This window comes from Chanos chanos, chromosome 6 (assembly GCF_902362185.1).
Source record: "Chanos chanos chromosome 6, fChaCha1.1, whole genome shotgun sequence".
Taxonomy (NCBI): domain Eukaryota; kingdom Metazoa; phylum Chordata; class Actinopteri; order Gonorynchiformes; family Chanidae; genus Chanos; species Chanos chanos.
Window position 1 is genome coordinate 35,837,984 of NC_044500.1, and position 22,533 is coordinate 35,860,516.

At 39.1% G+C, this 22,533-nt stretch overlaps 2 protein-coding genes across 2 annotated transcripts; one reads left to right on the plus strand and one right to left on the minus strand.

Moving 5' to 3' along the window:
• Nucleotides 1-1,789: 1,789 nt before the first annotated feature.
• Nucleotides 1,790-6,851, plus strand: map1lc3a (microtubule-associated protein 1 light chain 3 alpha). Its single transcript, XM_030776469.1, has 4 exons — nt 1,790-1,924; nt 3,449-3,504; nt 3,731-3,837; nt 5,008-6,851. Exons 1-4 carry the CDS (start codon nt 1,885-1,887, stop codon nt 5,168-5,170), a joined length of 366 nt encoding a protein of 121 aa, XP_030632329.1. The 5' UTR covers nt 1,790-1,884; the 3' UTR covers nt 5,171-6,851.
• A 1,395-nt stretch (nt 6,852-8,246) lies between these two features.
• On the minus strand, nt 8,247-22,145 carry efcc1 (EF-hand and coiled-coil domain containing 1). The gene is made up of 8 exons (XM_030778689.1): nt 21,459-22,145; nt 20,895-21,310; nt 10,886-11,019; nt 10,514-10,649; nt 10,154-10,319; nt 8,864-9,022; nt 8,538-8,607; nt 8,247-8,383 (listed from the first exon to the last, which is right to left on the minus strand). The coding sequence occupies exons 1-8, from the start codon at nt 22,143-22,145 to the stop codon at nt 8,247-8,249; spliced, it is 1,905 nt and encodes a 634-aa protein (XP_030634549.1).
• Nucleotides 22,146-22,533: the final 388 nt, after the last annotated feature.

Genomic DNA, 22,533 nt, shown 5'->3' on the forward strand with positions numbered 1-22,533 from the left:
CGGTTAATGTAAGACAACAAACTAGCTTGGCAAACTAGGCAGTAAATGAGATATTGGGAGAACTGGAACTGGATGAAGAATGTGACAATAACACGTTTTTATCTGATATGTATCTGTCAAGCTACCCATGGTCAATATAGAGAAAAATTAATGATGAAAAGGTATTAAAATAGGTTAAATATTGTTATGTTTAACTTCCATGGTTAGTCATATCTGAACAGGTGAGGTTACTCATTTATGTAATGACGCTCAAGAACCTGATAGAGGAAGAATATTTAAGAGAAATCTTGCACATTAATGTGGATGGTGTTGTCTGAGGGGACACCAACAGCAGAGGAATGGGCTAATTGGCTTTAGGAGCACCCCATAGGCTAGGTGTAGGGGATGGAGTTGGGGGGGATTCAAATGTGAGGAATAGAATCCAGAAGTCAGTAGGCCTGTGAGATTTTACGGGGAGCCTGGGTGATGTGTTCACGGATATGGGACGTGGATGAACATGCTAGGAACATGTATGGACAGCAGAGTTGTAGACCAGCTGAAGTTTACTGAGTTTGCTTGGAATCCCAGAGAGAACTGACCTGCTGCAATTGTCCAAGTGGGAGGTGATCAAGGTATGGTATAGGATTGGGACAGTGAAGAGTGAGGTCAACACACATTCTGAGAGTTAGACCTGGAGAATGTGGATTTTGGTGCCGGTGGGAGGAATTAATGTTTTATTAACATTAAGGTGGTTTTGTGTTACCCAGCAATGAAGGTTTGAAGAGCTGATTTTTTTTCCTTTCAAGTTTTTCGTGGTAACTTATATTTTGCAAATGCATTTTCCCTGTCCCAGCACTGTGACGTGGTATCTCATTATGTACCGGTAAGCACTATTAAATGTGCAATGTAGGTTCCTCAGCACATCATTATAGACATCACGTGTTTGTACGTAGTGCAAAAATGTATGTACATTTGATCAACATTTAATACCCAGAGAAAATGTCGCCTTGAATTCTGTGGCTGAATTGTGTCTCTCTACAACAATTTTTTTAAGCAGTAAAAATGTCCTCTCTTTTTGAATTTTAAACTGCTTTTATTGAGAATTGCTTAGATAATGCCCCCGGCTATACTGGAGTATATTTTATATTACCCGGGCAGGCTGATGCAACAAAGAGTGGGATTTCATTTTGATGTTGATTGCTAATTGCTATTATTACTGCTACATCGTTGTATTACCTTAATATTGCACAGCATGCTCAGTTTGTAGTAACTAAGTTTACGGCAATCCTGTTAATCACTGCTCTTAATGAGGTGTGTTATTGCTGGCTTCCAACAGAAACGTGCCATTCAGTCAGTCCGAGGTACAAATTGTTCTTTATCTTATGTGGACTTTATTTTAACTTCTGAGGATTTGTGCTCATAAGAATCTTCACTTCATTGTTGGTTTACAAATTGTGAAACTGAAGTTCTGTAAGCTTAAGCAGTAAAGAGTTAAATCAAATTTGTAACATTTGCTGGAACTGAGCTGTCACAAAGTTATTTACTAGTGCCAGACGGTGGTGAAAGACAAATGAAAGCTAATTCTTTGCATGAAGAGAACCACAATTTTCTATTTAGAATCCAAACTTGCTGCCACTTAAAAACGGACAATACAACAGTTTTCTCGTAGGAGGTCTAGTTTGTACGTACGCCTTACAGAATCCAATTCTGTATTCCGCACTGTGCCTTTAAGCTGAGTGCCGACGTCATGGTTTTCTTGGTTTATTGCATTGTCCCAAGCTGTTTTGGTACAGAGTTGACGTTGTAAAGCAGTCGTCTGTCGTCGCAAAACGAGTGGTATAAAACTTTCGACATATCTAAAGTGTTTGAAAACGAGTCCTTCTGTTTATTAATTAAACATCAAGAATGCCGTCTGACAGACCGTTTAAACAAAGAAGAACATTCGGTAAGTTCAACAAATGTTTTATGTCTTTGATTTTAGAAACTATGCCAGCTTTGGTTGTGTCACTTAGCAAGCTAGCTAGCTAGCTAAATGCTGCGTAACATACCCAGCTGGCTTGCCAAATTATCGTGAAAGAGGGGTTTAACCAATTTATTTTTGGTATCAGATATACCAGATACATCGACAAACAGTTAAGTGATGTGCCATTTGTCCATTATATTGGTAGTTTCCGATGTAATCAAACAGGCCTTAGTCCATTAGGGAGGCAATTTTAGCTATTTCAAACCAAAGTTGGCCTGTACTGAAGACCCTGCCATTAGCTTATAAATGTTGTTACAAATGACAATATCTCACGCATCTCACACGCAGTTTTTGACAGTCACTGTCGACATAAATAAAAAAAGTAATGTAACTATAGAATGTTATAGTCAACTCGTATACTGTTGTGTTGAAGCAGTATAGCGAATTTACCATTATGATAAATTTAAATCATATGTGTCGGAAATCTGCCAGCTACCTTAAACCAAGCTGTCGTTTGTTATTTTGAGTCACACAAAAACAACAGCGACTGACGTATATTCTACCGCACACGTGTTTTGTAAATGATGCTGTAATTTGATATCTTCCACATATACTAGACTGTGGATTGGGCGTGGGGAGGGAGGAGCATAGGACTATTGCATAATCCTGTGAACAACCAGTAGGTCCATTTCACTTGCTGAGTTGTTAGAGTGAATATGGTATAAAATATCTCAATGCAGGTAGAAGTTATTAAATGACATTATATTGGCTAAAACATCTCACCTCTTAACCGTCTCAGACGTACCAATATAATCCCATACTTCGAGGGTTGTAGCATAGGGCATTCTTTGACAAGACGTTCACCCTTGATTTTTTCCCTTTATGCATGACCTGGATTTTAATATTTAGTTTGTAGTAGTATTTCATGACAATGTCCCATATCGCAAGATGACCCAAGCAGCAAGTGAGTGGAACTGAAAGGCCTTTTATGGCAGCTCTTTGTAACTTCTAGAAAACTTGAGAATTCGTATTCCCTATAAAGTTTGAACTTTGTCTCTTCACAATTACTCTCTTGCTAAGTTTTAGATGACAATAATTCTAAATTGGGGGGGGGGGGGGTTGGTCATCAGATTCTCCAGTAGGTTTTACCAGTTGACATCAGGCAGCATGTTTTACAGTAATTCCAGTTTGACAGCGCAAGAATATTTCAATTTCATCAACATGTGGATGAGAAAATCTGATAATGAAACAAGAATGGAGATGATTTGACAAGAGTCAAATTGTGAGTCAACTGACAGAAGCGAGCAGATGGACCTACTCTTTTTTTTATTTCATCCAGGCTGCACCTCTTTTGTTTGATATAATAACCGATTCTTATGTAATGCTGTTGAGTTTACATTGGAACTGGTAAGTTATAAGTGTCTTACCACAAAATGCATTTCGTTCCCATGTAGCATCTGAGTCAGACTTATAACACAACACTCAGTTACCTTCTCTGTTTTTCAGCTGATCGGTGCAAAGAAGTGCAGCAAATACGAGAACAGCATCCAAACAAAATTCCGGTAAGAATGACTCAACATTTCAAATAAGAACTTTGTGATGCGCTTTATGATAGCAATTACAGTTTGCCGGGGTATATTACCTCGTTATATGGAAGGCGCACCATCAAACGCAGGTTTAGGATTCGATAATGATTTCCTGTATGCTAATACTGTAAATGTGAATTGTGTGATCACATGCTCATAGAATGTGAAAAATCTCTCTAATTCCAGAATACTTTGATCCTAGGTTATCATTGAGAGATATAAGGGAGAGAAACAGCTTCCTGTCTTGGACAAGACCAAGTTTCTTGTCCCTGATCATGTCAATATGAGTGAATTGGTAAAGATTATCAGGTAAGATATTATTGCATCTGAATGAAATGTTGATGTAAGAAGAAGCAGAGCAGTGACCATATCTGTTTGGTTGTATTTTTCAGTAGATTGCATAACTTAGTGTGAGCAGCCCTTGATAAGAGTGGATTGATTCAGTTATTTTACTTATAGAGAATAAATAATTACAATAGACCAGATTTAGTTTTTCTTAAAAAAAAAGGGGGGGGGGGGGAGAGAAACAAGCAAAACCAAACAAAACAAAACCCCCCATTCTGGTAAAATGCCTGGAGTAAACATTTTTAAAGAATTTGCTTAACCTTAATTGGTGAGGTAAACATGTTTAGGCAAAGGGCAGCGTGAAAGTAAATTGTATGCTGCCTTCTCCGTTCTCACTCCGACCACTTTGTTTACTTGTCTGCGTGTCTGGTGTGTGTGCCTCGGATTATTCGGGGGAGGGGAGGTTTAGCGTGCCAGAGAGTAAGTGCAGACGCTGACACTGAAGACCTAAAGCGACTACTGGAAATAAATGTCAATTTCCAAGCCCCAAAAATAAACCCCGCTATCATTGGAAGATAGTCACTTCCAGATATTCACTCCCTGTCTTAGATTCGTCCCTTTGATTTCTGTGGAAGGTCCTGTAGAGGTGTGGTTGAGCCAGTACAGCTCAGCAAACGATTTTACATAAATAGACATGACCTGCATTTCTGGATCCAAGGACCCAGCATTACCTAATGTTATTTTTAAATCTTGGGGTCTTTGGGGTCTCTGTTGGTTTCTATAGCTTTTTATAAGATGCAACCTTTTTGTCAAAGCTCATTCTCAGTAATGTTTGATGAATTTATATTTAGACTACATTTAAAACACTATTAGGCTGTATCAAACCTAGCGCTGCTGTTTAAGGTGTACATTTCAGTCTGTCCTCTCCTCGGCTGTTTTGTTGTTTTTCGTGGAACTGAGCTTGTCATAGTTGCTCAACAGCTCTTAAACCTGTTTGTATTCAGACTATTTTAAGAATCCTTGTCAGTGTTGCATCACTCGGGTTTTGTACATAATTTGACCCAGACATTTAAGTGTTGTTATCAGTGATGCGGAGCTCCTCCACACCAACTTAGATGCATCGCTAATTTAATTTCCAATTACTTTCTCTTCTCTGTCTCCTCTTCCTCTGTCAATCCACTCTTTCCGCTCCAGGCGCAGACTGCAGCTGAATCCCACCCAAGCCTTTTTCCTGCTGGTCAACCAGCACAGCATGGTTAGTGTGTCCACCCCCATCTCTGAGATATACGAACAAGAGCGGGACGAAGACGGCTTCCTCTACATGGTCTATGCCTCTCAGGAGACATTTGGCTGCTAGGATGGAGTTGAGTGTGGGAAGTGAGGTAGAGGGAGAACAGAAAGAAACCATGAAAAACAAGGATCAGACCAAGTGTACCTTTGTGCGATCTCACTTTGTGCCCTAGCTTCTCCTCTGGTGGCATTGAACAAACAGCGTGATAATTTTGTTTCTTCATGACACTAAGGTGCATACAAAATCAACACTGTATGTGCAAATCTGCCTCCTTGTTTTTAGCTCTTTTTCTTTCTTTCTTTCTTTCTTTCTTTCTTTCTTTCTTTCTTTTTTTTTTTTCTCTAACATAACCTAAATTAACTGACCCTAAACAGAAATGTTTGGGTGTGAGCAAGGAGCTGTTTTTGGCCCAAGTAATTGTTTCTCTTTAAAGCTCTGGATTTAATTCCCCCTAATTTGGGCCAGTCTTCATGTAATGTAGTCATATTCTTAATGTTCTTGTATATAGTTGAGTCAAAGGTAGTGAATCTGTCTTTGTCTCTTCTTTTTGTTCTCTGCCTCAGTTTTAGACATCTGGCCAATTGCTTGTAGTTAATTACTTAAACAGATATTTATGCTAGATTAGGATGTTTGAATCTTAATTCAGGATCAGGAGTAAAACAAGTCTACAGTAATTCAGTTTAACTCCTGCCAAAAGGATTGCCTAACCCCAAAGGAAACTGTGTAATTCCATTTCAGGAACTGTAGCACTTTGGTTGTTCCTTCACAGAAGAGAGTTTCATTCTTAAGAATGTTTCCCTCTTTGTCTCCCTATACTATATATAAAGTAGGACACTGAGTTGATGGTGAACGGTTAGGGAGATACAAGACATACTCTGATCCCTCTGACTCTGTCTCTCGTACTGTAACACAGTAATGTTACCCTGTAGGTTTATAGCCACTCTAGCCAAACTTTTGGATCTAGGATTTTGTGATTTTCTGTAAAGTAACTGACAGGTTGACAAGTTGAAATGTAAGGCACTGTAGCCTTGATGTTTTGCCTAAATGTCCATTTTCATACAGTTTCAGTCTATTAAACATTTGTGCCGTTCACCTGTGCAATGTAGAATCAAGAATGCAATCTGCTTAGGACTGAATTTGACACTTTCCAGTCTGTAAGGAAGTAGCCAGAGGAGCGTTTGTAGGATTTGAAACAAAGCGGAAGTCTCTCATGGCATACAGTTCTTTGCAGTAATGGTCTCTACTAAATAAATATGCTTTTTTTGCACATATAAACAGTGAGGACATCAAACTCTGTATTGAATCTAAAAAGCTAAATAATAATAATAGCACATAATTGTTGTTCTATTTTATACCTGGTCTGTTCCCTTTAGCTCACCATACTATTTGTATGCCTTCTGTCTAAACTTCAGTGAAGGGGTTATGATGCACTACATACCTTGCATGTTTTTCTCAACCTTTTTTTATATATTGATTTATTCTTTAGGTTTGTTAATTATTTTAACTTTATTTAAATGAAAATTAAAGTCTTTTTAGATGTTTCCATACCAAATATAAAATATGTATGTGTATGTGTGTTGGAATGTTTGAAACACAGCTGTGTGTATAAATCATTATGCGATCAACTCCTGATCCTTATTCCTCAGTTTCATATTGATCCACAGTGACATTACATTGATTAAGATTATGAGGTGTACCAACCTGTAAGAGGTCAATAAAAAATAAACAAGCTAAATCTGATCTGAAATGTAGATCCATTATTTTGATTTGTAAATCTAGACAACATTATATCCTGTCAGTATAACAGTTCCACTCACCAACAGTCAGAATCTCTCCACTGGTGTGTCTGGAGTGTCTTGTGAAAGACAAGACATATCCAATGTGTAGCAACAAATGAAAGTATTATTAAAGTTTATAAAGTGCGAATATTGATAAGAGCGTTGCATCAAATTTAAGGAGAAAATATCAAGTCTGCATGATGTGTGAAAATAGATTTTAATTTTGAAATATGCAAACCCTTTGCCTGAAATCCAGGATCAATCACTTTAAGTACCATGTAATGATGGAAAAGACTTAAAGTTCATTCTGACCATCTTTATGTAAACGGAGCGATAATCCAAATAAACGTCACACAAAGTAATGTTTAGGATTATACACATTCTGAATGCATGGCTCTAGCTAACACAAACAGCATGAGGATTGATTTCTTTAATGCAGAACTGTCCTCGGCTGCCAATTTACACCAAGTGCCCAAACACCCTGGACTTCATTGTGAATAAAAGTGACAATTTAAAAGTACATATAAAAATATATTATTGGCACCAAACAAGAGATTTTCCCTTGTAAAGTGATGTAAAATGTGTTCAGTGGAGTGAAAAGTCATAACTGCATTCAGAAGGACAATCGAAAGATCCCTAAAAATAATCTAAAGAATATGAAAAGTTCGGGCAATATCCTTACACTGGACATGATAGTCTATTCAAACAATAGAGGCAACAGAATTTTGCATTTCTTTGGAAACTATAACTAGCTTCCTCACCTCATATAATGAACCCTTGTACAATTCCTTTGCAACATTAACTTACTAAAGTCATAACACTATACTGAAAAAATGCCCATCACATAGCTTCAGGTTTGACTATCTTTAGCACTAATGTTCACGCTAATACCAGAACCACTTAATCACTATACAGTTTGTGCAGACATGCAAGTATCTCCCAATGTAATGCTCAGAGCTTAAGGGGTCTTGATAACAACATCAATATACACTACAATCCGGCATAATACAACCCAGTATAAAACCGGTTACAAATTAGTTTACCAACTCATGATTACAAATTTAGAAAATAATAGACTATACAATGTATGTAACAGGAGAACGAAAGAAAAAATGCTACGCAATTTTACACACTGACATTTTACACATCTCAGCTTTTCATTTCTCTACATAAAACCTTACAAAGTTTACTGAAAAACACCAATAAATGCTCCAAAACGAACATCTGTTACAAAGAAATACATACAGTACTAAGCTGCTAACACCTAGCACGTTCACAGACTCCACAATGGCACCATCCCCATGTAAGGGAGAAGACCCCCATCTCCCTTTTGAAAATCTTTTTCCACTAGGTGTCAGCAGTGTCTAGCAGGAGATGACCAGCGAGTTGCATAGAGACTGATGGCTCTGTGTTCTTTCCAGGGCTGCACTGCTGGACAGAACCTCACATGCTGCTAGCTCATGACAAAGAGCATTGAGTACTTCTAGGATATGAGCTTTCCCTGAGAGAAAAAAGTTTAAGTATTGTTAAACAAAGCACATTAATTCAGTCGTTCAGTCATAATCTTGTATGATTTTAAAATGAGTGCATGATTTGACAAGAGTTACACTAATTTTGTTGTCTGTTTATTGTGATTGGAGAGTTTCATGACATACCATGTTGGGGGTCACTGCAAGACTCTAAAGTGGTCAACAAAATCTTCCCTAGAGATCTCCTTGATACCTTCTGTAATTAGAAAATAGATTTCAGTGATACTCTGAAAATGATACATCACAGTGGGACATTCTTACCGATGTCCAAGTTCAGTATGAATCCAAGACCAAGACCATTTACAAGTCAAGAACATCTTCCTTAAACCAATGTCTCACTTCCCTGAAAAAAAATGCTATTTTGTGCAGCATTAAAAAGAGCGCGGGGTGCTCTCAGGTAGAGAAATCCTGCATAGTTTTGACAGCCAATCAGTATCTTGTATCTGACTGACCAGGTCTCGCAGCTGCTGCAAGAGCTGCAGAACATCCATGAGCTTCTCCTCAACCAGGGACAGACGCACCCTCTCAGTCTCCAGCATCTGCAGCTCTCTGTGCAACTGCTCTGTTTCTTCAGCCTTCTGCTGCAGCTCTTGCATCAGGGAGCCTTTCACCTGAACATCGGAGAGAGAGAGAGAGAGGGGAAGGAAATGGATTAGTCTTGGCTGGAAAATACACCTACACAGACTGACCCAAGATCAGGCATAAAATTTATTCTACATGGTTAAATGTATGTTTACAGAAGTCCTCTGCAATCCAGACAATCCAAAAATTCCCTGCTCTAATTTATTTAGACTGAATGTGTGTGGTACCAGCCTGAAATGTAGAAAAAAAAATTCCTGAGTTAATGATATGTCATCTGCAAGTACCTCATTCAGGTCAAGTACAGTGCAGATCAGCTGTAGCTGGTCACTCTATTTACAATATAGACAGTGTGATGTGAGGCCTAAGGGTGTGTTTCTGTGGTCACAGGAGTGAGAAACAGTTGAACACTTGTGCACACACACACACACACGTAACAGCTGCATGCTAGGGCGGGGGCAGGAGGGCTTCACCACTTGCTGTGGTTTCTCTTTGAAGACTTCCATTTTCAAAACAACCTTTTTGTAACTCAGCCCTATGTAATCTAATTTTACACCCCTGCTCCCTCTCAAGATGATTCAGAATATAAAGGGGGAACAGAACAGAAAGTGCTGTAATGTTAGTACAGTAAATAAAGGCAGACCCAACACAGACCAGTGCATTCTTAATACATAGGCTAAAGGACCAGCCACAAAGAGTCCAGTTAACAGTGACATTTTCATCAAAGGGTTTACTTTTGGTCAGATTTAAAATTACGGCTATTTGAGCCCTACACAGTCAATATCCTGATACCAACTTATTAAAGTCCCAACTTTCAGTAAGATTCACTGGCAAAATATTTTGCTATCTATAGCAGCAAATAACATACATACATACATACATACATATCTACATACATATATAGATGGTGAATCTTTTCTCTATCAGGTTGTTATCTCACCACTACTAGCAATAAATATAATTACTCTCTGATTCTCCGACTAATAGACATTCACTGTCAGAAGTAATGACATATGCAGCTGGCCACTCTATACTCCAAATCTTGACCACTAAGTATTTAAATTTCAGGTGTCACTTAGTAAAACACAAAACAGTATATCACTAGGTCTCAGTATATGTCATATGGTGTAACATGGCTATGTGGGCTTGAAAGCCAGCTCTACCTGGTCCATGTCCATCTCAGCCTTTCTGGCCTGACTCTCTTTCAGCTCTAGCTGTTTGTTGAGTCTGGTGACTTTCTCCAGGAGTTCCAGGATGGCACTCTGACTTTCCTCAGCACTCGAGTCCCCAAAATGTGACAGAAGCTTCTTCACTGCTTTTTCATCACATCTGAGGATTAAAATAATACATTCAATGAATTTTTCATGTTTGTGCATGTACATGTCCATGTGGTTGTGTGGAACTGAAAAGAAATCTCTGCAAAATAGGAAGTATTTAGACATCTAGAAAATCTTGTATTAGTGAAAGTGATGTAATAGCGGTGATGTTTTGTGTGTAAATATGAGGGGGTCAGCACACTCCACCTGTCTCCACAGCAAGACAGCCGGGTCAAGATTCTCTTCACTTCATCCACCTGTCTCTGCTGCTCCCCAGTCCATCGCTCTTCCTCCTCATCTGATGCAGCCTGGCCCTCCACCGAACGGAAAAGCTGTTCCTCCACTGACAAACAAAGTAACATCAATCAAATAAGGGGGGAAAACCCCCCCCCAATAAAACAAGAAACCCCTCGGACTCCGTGACGTGTCCCTGATGCAGCAGCGTTAGTGCTAATGTCTTCAAATTCTGCTTGTAGCTAGAATAACATTCACGCTGTTCTGAAAATACAGCTGTCCTGAAAATGTGGAATAGATTCTTACACTGAAGCACATCTGGAGCATGACAACATAGCGTCTTACTTTGGTCGGAGGCATTCTCTGCGTGGCCTGTCGGTGAGCAGCGGTCCTGTTGTGTATCTACCCAACTCTGTCGACTCTGCTGCCTGCTGCCACCGCCGCTGCTGAATGGAATCTGGACTTTAGACATTTCAGACCTGGAACGAAGAACAATTTGAAATATTTCAGATGACTAAGGCTCATAAAGACACTACAGAATTTAATAACTCCGCCAGATGTATTATCAAAAACAAGTCAGTTGTAGGTAGATGAAATCTTCAGTTTATGAGTTGAGGAATGAAATGTTTCAAAATTGAATGTCAAAACATTCGAGGCCTTTTTTTTTTTTAGCTGTTATATAACTTCAAAGGAATAGAGAGTAACATGATATTGACGATAGTAAGTGACATTCATAACCACCATAATAATTTTATTGGCACTTGCGATAAAGCTCTCAAAACAGAGTTGGCCCTTGGTAATTGAAGCCAGCAGACAGTACAGCAGTTTAGGACCACTCTGGCTATGAGCTATATGCAGAATGAGGTATTGTCTACAAATATCGTACAAATTTTCAAGACCTATCGAAAGTGGTCATTTATTACTCTGTTCCTCATATCTGTTTACAAATTAAATTTTTAATTTCTTAAATTTCACTAAATATCTGAACAGCTTCAATAATTCTGAAAAAAAAATGTCAGATGAGTTTTTAGAACAAACATTCTAAAATAAGAGTGTCCAGGTATGTGATAAATATAATTCTCAGATTTCAATTATTTGCTACATCTCAGTTCGGCGGTTTTCCTAGCCTTTTGCGCTGGAGGAAATACGATAGGGGCCCTTGTGAATCGGGGACTAAGTGTTTCCAGATGACAATATCTTGCCAGGAAAAAAGCTGTAGAAATACATTTTCAGCAGCTTGAATCCAGGAAAGAGAAAAAAACAAAACAAAACAAAACAAGACAAAAAAAAAAAAAAAACAGAAATCCAGATTGGGTGCATTCATGCTCATATCCTGCTGGCGTGAGGCATGTTTCTCCATAGGGAAACAATACATTTGGCCTGTATGTACTAATGTTGTCCCTTGGTGTATAAGGCTTATGACAAATGTAGAATGAGTAATTGGGAGCCCACAGTGGATGCACACAGTCAGACTGAAGCTGGTGTGTGGGGGTGGCTTGTCTCACTTTAGGGAGTCAAAATGAAAGTGCTTTAGAGGAGCTTTGGGGCCTATAACAGCAACTACTTTCTAAGGAGAATACAAGGGGGACCCAGACACAGGCCTCACAGGTTGCCATGGGGATCCATTAAGAAGAAAATGAACAGGCAATAGTGAGGAGATTGAAAATACAGACGTCTGTGCGACTAACTGAATTTTAATTCACGGACTGGGGCAATTGCTGATGAGATCAGTGTATATTGTATGACGCTTTGGAAATGAGCCATACAAGCTTTATGTCAATGTGGACACACAGATTTTACACCAATACAGGGATTCCCTCTGAGGGACAGAAAAATAGCTGGATTTTTTGTCATGGTAAATTTGGCAGTGAAGGATCACAGTTGTTTTGGGGGTTAATACTATAGGAGGGATCTTAATTCATACCATAGATATATGAATGAAACAACTGAAATATATAGAACCAAAAGATCAAAAAGCTAAATGGTGGTTTCCTGTCACACAAATCTATTCCAGTATATCTTGGAGCGATTTCATTGTCAGATCCAGTATCTAACCAGACACACATTTATGTTTCTTTTAAGCAGGCTGTGAACAGAGTCTAGCCAATCTAGAATGGAAAAGTTGCATCACTGGTTATGAAATACAATAAAGTATAATTCCTCTTGCCTGAGGGAGGGAAATCCAATTTCAGTGATGATCTAAAGTAATGAGAACAGGGGATAAAAACAGAAAGGTCAAATGCACAGTCCATGCAATCCAAAATCCCATCTCATTACATAATCATGTGTCTCAGTTTGAGACTGCTTAAGGTTTTGTCTCATCACTTTTGGCTCTTTTTAACTGTCTGAATAACAACAACAACAACCATAAAGTGCCTATATCCAAAAGAGCAACCATCTGGGATCTGTTAGCTGTCCCAGTCATTGTTCATTCCATTCTCCTCGATTTCATGATGTTTGTCTTCAAAAAGCCAGCCTAGCATAAACAATTTTTCAAGCTGTTTGTGTTAAACTGCACAGACATGTGTGAATATGTAGGTTAAACAAAAAGTGGCTTGTGATGTCTCCAGATTTTTTTTTTTTTCCTTGGATCAAGTCAGTCAACTAGTTGTCCCGTACACTTGTGAAGTGGCTTTTGAAGTTAAAATAGATCATTTCACATTGAACATTTAGTAGGAACCAGAGAGGGACTTCAAGGATGTGGCCATAAGACAAAACAGAGAATTTCTTATCATGTTTCACTTTAAGTGGAAAAGAGCAGGATGTTGCAATGTTTCCTGATCTGTCTGCATAGCCTGTAGAACTATCTGTCAATGTGGCAAACAAAATGCAAGACTGTTGTGTACTGAGCTTAAATTCAACAGGGAATTTGGCATAAAATTTACACAAAGAGTCCACCATGGTGGTAGTTTTTTTTTTGCATCTGACTTTTCAAACAACATTTTCAATAAGAACAGGGAAAACAATCCAGGCACAAAATACCAACCAAGAATGGCCTTGCTATGCCACTTCTGGGATAAATTAGAGGCACGAAAATAAAGGAAAACGAGATGGCAATCGCTGTGTCAGGTTAATGCGCTTTGTATTGCACAAAGTACCAGTTGATTTATGTTTCATTTCAAAGGAAAATGCAAGAAACAAAACAGAAACAGATGCAAGACAAAGTTGAATCATAATAACACTGGAGAAGCGAGAGCATAGTGCTAGATCGGTGCTGGGTTTTTAGTCAGTCCGAAAAAGACACAGAATTTATCTGTGGGGTGACCCTCCAATGGGGTCACCAGGACAAGCAGCAAAAATGTTGCTCTTAGTTTATGTTTACAGTTTGAGGTATTCATAACAGGATTTTGGATCCTTTAACCGTACTGACTGTGGACATGAGTGATGCTCTCAGGCCACTGTGATCCCAGCTGTTAGTGGTTAAAGAGTGAGGACACCCGGCCACTTCCTGTGTTTATTACAGCAAGACCTGAACTTCCCACTGCACTCTTGCTTTACCCCTCTCTCCGCCAAGAATTTTAATGGAACAAAGGATCTGTGTGTGTTCATTAAAAATAAATAAATAAATAAAATTGAAAAAAATAAATAAAATAAAAGGCATGTATCAAAGCGTCAGGCAATGAAGTATTCAAACAAAAGCAATCCTCGATATATCAAAATTACGTCAAACTTAGAAGTGTTCAGATATTGTTAATAAACTCTGAGCCACAGTATGATATTGTATGTAAAAGGTAGTCTACAAGCCTGGTGTAGCTTAAATGTTGTAAGTTAACTGAGCAGAGGGCACGTGTACAGGGGCTGGAATACCAAGGCTGAGCCATAGTCCTCACAGGAGTCTTCCATTAGAGCCTGGGGGGGAGAGATGTATGAAAAATCACCTGAGCTTTGTGGGGGTTGCTTTGGAGACCAGATTCGGAGTGAATGCAGATGGTGATTAATCAGGACCGACTGCAGCTTTCAGGCTGTGTTATTACAATGTCAGCCCAATAAACAGTTTCAAAGGGAGTACACACATGGCTTATGAAAGTCTAAACATGGTGCAAACATGACAGCAGTGTTCACATTGGTCTAAAAGTATTAGAGCTGAGAAGAGAAAAAGAGGATGGACTGCAGAATTTTTGCTGGTCGTACATTTTTCTCAAGACCTCATTTCTGTGCATATGTTAGGTGACAGCTAACATTTCTTATACAAGTACTTTGGGGAAAGAAATACAGACAAGGACAAGGGCATGTGGTTTTTGACAGACTTTTCTACTGCAAAGCAATTTATACATTTTATTAGTGCTGAGGTTTGCAGACCAGAGGAAGGGAGGAGAGAAGGGAAATGTTCCATGCTGAAAATGAGCCGATGTGAAAGAGTGGGGTTTGAAGCCTTCACAAGAACAACAGTGCAGGGAAAAAAAAGAAAAGGGTTCCAGACATCTGAATGTGGGTCCCCAGTGTCAGAGAGTGATAGTGCTTGGTGACCCAACATGTGATGGAAACACTTGCAGCACAAAATACTCTCGATTCTTTTAAACGACACGAGGCAAATATCTGGTCGTTCTACTGCTTTTACACTATCAAAGGACACTTGAAAACCACGTTTGGTTCCTCGTGTCTTGGCTTATTATTACATGATTAGAGACTATGTATGAAAAAAAAAAATATATATATATACATTGCACTAATGCCTGCCTGAGACAACCCAAACTGACTGTCTTACAGGGATAAAAATCCATTGCTACAGTGTGAACTTGAGGCATGAACTGGAGCAATGTAACATCTGATACACATAAAACAGCATAAAGCGGGGAAGAATTTAATCTCTTTTTAATTTTTTATTTTTTCCTTTTTCTTTTTTTATGTAGTTGTTTGTGTTTCCTGTCGTTACCCTAACGTATATGTGAAGCGGGGCTAAAACCACCAAAAGACAGTACAGGCTTTTTTTGACTCATGTGGGCCTCAAAATCCATCTCCTCTGTGACGTGACAACGTTGGCGAACAAACAGCTGAGTGTTTGCCTCCTCCTCCAGATGGTCAGTCTTTCCCCCTCCTCCAGCCCTTTTTCTTTTTTTTTTTTTTTTGTTCCTCTCCCAGACGCCCATCTTCTTTGTCTGCAGGTCTGGCCCTCAGTTCTTTAAAAGCCCAACTGATGATTTAGACCTGCTTTGCTTTTCAGGATAGGGAAAACTGCCCCAGGGCAAAAACACATGGATCTCCTGTTTTTCATGGAAATCAACCCAACAGACTGGGACTGTTCCCATTAATTCTCTCAACAAAATCTGGCCCCAGTATCAACCTTCCTCCACTTCCTCTCTCCGTTAGAGCCAAAGGGGATTCAGGACATGTTATGCAACAATGTCTGTGGATGCTGGCTCAAGACATCTTTTTCAAGTACTGGTCGTAGAGTAGAGGAATAAAGTCTTGTATTTGTTTGTGGAAATGAAAAAAAAAAAACTATGATCTGCTGCTTACATATATAAAATGATATCTTTTATTTCAATTTTGAACAGTAGCTGTCTTAAACCATGTCCATTTTGGTGAGTTAATTGTTATTATTCCTGGAGGCTGAGTGAGGTCACTGATATTCCCACTGTCTGGAATGTTCCTCAGTGCATCCAGCAGCACCAGTTATGAAAGTATCACAACTATCCACTGCCCCAAAAGTCCACAAATGATTTGTGGTGACTCAAACACTGATCATTTCCAGATCTGCATTATGATATTTTTACATGAAACACTAGAGGGACATTTGATACTGAAACACCCCTCCAGAAATAAAAAATTTATCAAGATGTCTCAGCTCAGGAAATTGAGATAATTCATTTCTTTTGTCATTTTTGACATGCATAGGAATCTAAAATTGTTGAGCATTTCAGCATTTCCCTCTTCCCTGTCACATAGAGCTGTTTAGAAACCGTATAGTTATACATGTCACAATACCAGAATTTTAGGAAACATATCTATGCCAGTGAAATTCCAAAATTTTCTATTCCTGACTCGACGCCACGGCAAAAACATAACTCCCATTCCCAAAGCACACACTATTTCAGTAAAAAGCTCTGTATGAACCTTAACAAATAAAAACTAGTATAATGACATGTAGCCCTCAAGCATTTAACAATAAACAGTAAACTACAGCTTTGTCCTTCACTATCCAGTTATGTGACACTGTGCTTCCACTTAGTAATATAACATAAAAGACAGAACAGTAATAAAACATAAAAGATAACTAAGAGTAAAAGCAGCTTTAAAATGATGGTGTATATCATTCAAGGAGTTAACCATCATTCAGATAAACTGATGTTGGAGTTCACTAATACCAAAATACAATCAACTTTTTATTGCACAGCTTTCAAACCACAGTGCCTTAGCAGCAATATGTGTTACTGTATTACTATGGTAATATATTAACACACACATACACACACACACACACACACACACACACACACACACACACACACGTGTATGCTGAACTTCAGAGGAACAAAGAGAGATGAAAAATGTTGAGTGGACACACCTCTCACCTCAAATAAAAGGCGATGCCTTGAGTATGAATGGATCACTTACTGACCCACAGTGCATGACCAGTGTCCTCCTTACCCCTGGCAGCTGCATCAAAAGCTGCCCTCCATGTTTTGTCTCCAAACAGCTGAGCGCCCGTTGGATGTGCTCCAGAGGCTTTTCATTGCTCGCCTCTGGGCGCCTGGCTTCCAAAAGGAAACCCCCTTCTCTGATCTTAAAGTCCTGACAAGGCCACAAAACTGCCAGAGCACATTGTATGTGGTCAAAAACAATGTGCATTTATATGTCCCCATGTAACACTGGTTGACATGTCTGTAAGTTGTTCAAACAGTCATAACTATTACAGCATCTCTTTCATTTGCTTCAGTAATTCTCTATTCATAACTATGGAGTAAAACTAAAATTTAGCTATGGGAAAGATGCACGCACTCAATTTGTAGGAGTGGTTTAGAAAAACTTCACAGTTCCAGTATACTATACTGGGAAAAAAATATGATATGTTTTAGAGTAAGGACTAAAATTAGATTGTACTTTTTTTTTTTAATGCATTTTGTTATGTCTGATTTCAAGATGAATCTTAAAGACTGGACAGTGCACTCTACATCACACCATTATCTCTGTTAGTAAGGCAAACACTAACACAAATTTATATCCCCTCAGGTTTAGGTGGAGTGTATCATCAGACCAATCTCTACAGACCTTTGGAATGGCTGAGTGCGGTAAACTTCTCAACATCTGCTCCCTGACCATTATGTACTGACCCTTGCAGCTCTTGGCTGTGAATGAGTCTATTTATTTTGTCTTGTTGGTAGTAACGTACAGCAGAGTTGTAGAAGCATTCTGTAAAATAAATACCATTTTATTTATTTATTTATTTTTGTTTAATACTCACTGAAAAAAAATGGTAGATGAACTGATAACTGTTGACCAAAATTCGATTTTATAAGCAATTAGGAAAAAGAGACTGAAGAAAATACTGCTTTTAATTGTTTTTCCTCTTTTTTTCCAAATCCTTCTAGAAATCAAATGGACTGCAAACACTCAAGAATGCACGATAACTAGTTGCTAGGATACATCCAGGGAGTGTTCATCCATTATTATGTGAGAGCAGAGAATGCAGGGGAACTGTTTGAAGATTGATGGGAACTTTAAATTTGTTTAGGTCAGGCCTTTCTTGGCTGAATGGAGCTCTCTCCTGATGTGTCAGTTCCATTGTGGCGGTGAATGAATTATTTGGCTTAAGAGCATCAATGGAGGAGGCCAGGGAGGGTTTCTTGGCTAAGCCCAGAAACTTTACATAGATTAGTATAACTTGGGGTATGACTGTGAAGGTTTATGATGAATTGTTAAACGTTTCAATCAGCGGAGGGCCCACTACCTACCACTGGGTTCAAACAGGGGTCTCAGTTATATCAAGTAAGTTACTATTTTTTATCAATTAACACATGCTATCTATACCATAGACTGCAGATCTCATCCACAGTTTTGTTTAAGCAGAAAACAAATTGGATGAAAAATGCAGCTAATATGAGACATGATCAGTTTATGCAATTCTTTCTGATACTACAACTAATAGCTCTGCATAAATAATACAATGTTACAAAATAGAAGCTGCTTTACTCTTGACACTCAGGGCACTGTATATCATGGGGATAAATTTAGTTATTGCAAAAAATGTTAAAAATGTTACCTTCTACTTTAAAGCCATGTGTGTTTTTCTGCAATGAGGATATTGGTGCATCTTTACTGAGAGTGAAAGGCCTCTGTTTTAGCGGGAGACCCACAGGAGCTGTACAAAATAGAGGAACGTCTAAAATTTACTCGACAGCTAAAAATTTACAAACATTTACGGGAATGCTGGCGTAAACCTAAGATGATATAAACTCTGGTATTGCGAGAATGATAGTCAAACAGCCTGTAAACATTAATTATGTGGCTATCTGCAAGAAAAGTTCAATAACAGAGTATGCATAAAACCCCAAATTCCCTAAAAAATGTGCAGTGTTCAACAGTAGCTGTCCACATTTAAAGTCAACCAAAATGGGAACCCCACTTGCCACACACGTTGCCTGTTAAACGAGCCCAAACAAAACACGGTTTTAACTCTGCAGAGAGAACCACATAAAGCCTGCACAAATAGCATATATGTTGGCACAGTTCACCAGAGCGTCAGCCAATAACACCAAGGGAGCCATTTTATCAGAGAGAGAATAGTGACTCATTATGCTTTATGTGACTCACAATGTTATGTAATAAGCAACAACTAGACTGTATCAACCTATGGCTCAAGACTAATAATACTGTAAAGACTCCACAGATGTGCCTGGCCACAATACATGTGCATTACACTCTGAAAGCAAGTGGACAAGAAGTTGAAATTTTCTTTTGCACCGACAAGAAACTGATATTCAGATAAAAGAAACGATTTTAAGTTAGACAGGTTTTTTTTTTTTTTTTTTGCCAGCGCTTGCAAATTGATAATTTACAAAGGCTTTTTTTGCTAACTCCTCCTTACTTATGTTTTCTGCCCTCAAATCAGATCTGGTGATAACCAGTTTAACAATTTCCACCATTTCTGTCTGATGAAGTCCTGTTTTAACACACAGTATATATTCAGGTCTTTGTCATGCTGCACAGTCATCTACAGCCCATTTTGTCTAATGGTATTTTTTTAAACAGACCAGATGTGTGTTTGTATATCTTTGAATGAATTCTGACACTGCCATTTTCAGTCAAGACATCAATAAAGACCACTGAGCCCATTTCAAAAACAGCCATACAGTCATGATTCTCCCTCCACTATGCTTCACTGATGATGAAGTATGTTTATGGTCATTGGCGACTCCTGTTTTTTTTTCCATGCCTGAGTTTTTCTATCACTCTGAGAAATGTTTATTTTAGTGTCATCTGTCCATAGGTCCTTGTTTCAGAACTCCTGTGGCTAATCTCAGTATTTCTCTGGAAATTGAAAACCTGCCTATTTGTTCATGCTATAAATGAAGGGCTTACAACTTGCTGTGTAGCTTCTGCACTTACCAGGGATTTGTAATATTTGCAGCCTCATCGCTTCCTTCGAGGTGATTAACTGTAATTTTGGAATTTTTGCTTACTGCATCCATTGCATTTATCTTTTTGAACAACCTGTTCTCCACCTGTTCTTAACTCCTCCAGTTGCTTCCTTTTTCTTAAGAACATTCCAGATTGCTGATTTGGCAATGTGAACAGTCCTACCAGTTCCTCTCAGATAGTAATTTAATAACCTATTTCATATGGCAACCTGATTTCTGGACATGACAATATTTAAATACACCTAAAGAAACAGGGGATACACTGATCCACCCAGATTTAGAGTGAAGCATTTGTCTTGCACCATATATTCTCAGCAATAACTACAGAAGGTATCTATGAAACTACATGCTCAAATTGTGAGAGAAGTACAAATACCTGTAGGGTAGAGCATATATGTACAATTAAGTGTGGATGATTACTACATTAATCGTTTCTGAAGAATTTTAACAACTTGTGTGTCATACAAGGTAACACAGAAAGTGTGACAGATTTTGAATGTTAAATGAGATTTGCAGTTACCTGCTACAGCTGTGTTTCAGAAATGCTTCTACAATGTGATTATTACAACTGACAGTATTTTACACACCTCTGCACAGTTTGTTCAAAATAATCAATAGAAAAGTTGTGTATAAAAAAAGAGAAATGCATCATAATGTTGTGCTGAAGGGCTTCAGTATGGCTTGTGAGAATTTCATGTAGTTGCATTTAATGTAACCTCTCATTAATCTCCTGCATAGCATGTTGGAAGCAATAGTACACGGAGACATTCTCTTACCTGTAATAGAGGAGCTCCACTTCCAGCTGTCGGATATGTCTCTGCAGCACAGGTACATGGCTGGCTTTGGCCTCTAGCTCCTTAACTTTACTCAGGCCACTGAGCAGCGCTTGTCTGGCATCCTCAACCTTCTTTCTCATGCCCACTTGTTCTTTTTTAAGTGTCCTGTTACACTCCTCTAACATCAGTACAGCATCCTTGGAGATGCGCAATTCCTGCTCCAGCTTTTGGTTGAAGATCATGGCTTCCTCAATCTGACCATCCCGTGAGCTACGAATCAGCTCAACCTCTCTCAAAAAACTCTGCAGGCTCTTCAAGTTCCCATAGGTGCTGGGCTTTTGAACAGTACGCTTCTGATGTGCGATGAAACAGCCACCCTCTGCTTTGTGCTTGGAATGGCTTTTCCAAAGTCCCACCTGTGATGTGCAGGTAATGTGGGGATATTATTGATGGAAGAACGGGTTAATACATCAATATACTGTTGCAATTACTGATTACCTTACACGTCAGAAACGGCTTTGTTGAGCAGGATAGACTCGATTATTTGAGTCAAAAAAGTCTTACCTGTAAAGCCAGCGAGCGCGCATCACTACTCTGAAGAGCCGCCCGCATGTCCTCCACTAACTCTCTGAGACTTGCGTTTTCATCCTCCAGTTTAGCTATCCTATCTTCGGCCTCTTCCAAGGCGACGATCTCCTCGTAACACTCTCTCGAGCACGACCCCAACTGCTTGCATCCCGACGTGTGTCGATCTGAAGTGGGAGAAGTACTCCTGTCCCCCCGCTTACTGGTTCCCAAAGTGAGTAGCTTCTCTCGCCGTCTCAAAGGGCTCCGCAAGCGGATTTGAGTTTCGATGTGCTCACTCTCTTTTCCTACGAGTAGCCGTCCGTTTTCATATTGGCATCCAGCTTTAGTGCTGAAGTAACCACACAGTTTTGCATGGAACTGTCTGAAAGTAAATTCTTTGGGTAGATCATCCAATATCCCCGCGCACTCTTCCAGATCGGATTCTTTAGTTAGCCCCAAAATGTCACAAAGAATACTAAAATCCTCGGCAGGGATTTTACCATCCCCTTGACAGTCCAAATGATGAAAAATCTCCTGCAAGTATTGATCTAAACCGGTTGCAAGAACTATAATTTCATTTTCCACCCCACGATCTAACCCATAATGGTAAGCAAGCGTGCTCACAATCCATTGTGTTCTGCGCGCCGGTCGGCTGTATGGATCATATGCATCGTGTTTCTCCATCCTTTTTTTCTTACACCAATTCCATTTATAGTATTAAACTATATAAGCTTAATGGATACAGCAGATGTACCAAGCATACGAAGTGTACACCCAATTCATGTCATCAACAACCCTAACCTGACCATCCCCTTCCTCAACTACAATGTAGTCTAGATTACAGAATAGGGAGATGCTGCTTTGTGCATCAGGGGCGTTTCTTTTGGGCGAGTCGCACGGCCCACAAAACCTAAACTGTTAAAGGAAAAGAAAAAAACTTTTGAAAAGCAGTTAACTTTGAAATGATTTTTCTTGTGGCAGACCTCTCTGTGGAACTCTGTCTGCGGAGGATTTTTTTGCATTTCCATGCCCCGAAACGTTCCAGATTCCAGGTTCCGATTTATCGTCTTAG

Excerpts from the sequence above, each read along its gene's own strand:
- efcc1 (XM_030778689.1), bottom strand. The coding sequence starts at position 22,145 with ATGGAGAAACACGATGCATATGATCCATACAGCCGACCGGCGCGCAGA. Across the intron at positions 10,320-10,513 it reads CTGTCTTGCTGTGGAGACAG|ATGTGATGAAAAAGCAGTGA; the intron begins GTGGAGTGTGCT and ends TTTAATCCTCAG. Across the intron at positions 9,023-10,153 it reads CTGAGATGGACATGGACCAG|GTGAAAGGCTCCCTGATGCA; the intron begins GTAGAGCTGGCT and ends TCCGATGTTCAG.
- map1lc3a (XM_030776469.1), top strand. The coding sequence starts at position 1,885 with ATGCCGTCTGACAGACCGTTTAAACAAAGAAGAACATTCG. Across the intron at positions 1,925-3,448 it reads TAAACAAAGAAGAACATTCG|CTGATCGGTGCAAAGAAGTG; the intron begins GTAAGTTCAACA and ends TCTGTTTTTCAG. Across the intron at positions 3,505-3,730 it reads AGCATCCAAACAAAATTCCG|GTTATCATTGAGAGATATAA; the intron begins GTAAGAATGACT and ends CTTTGATCCTAG.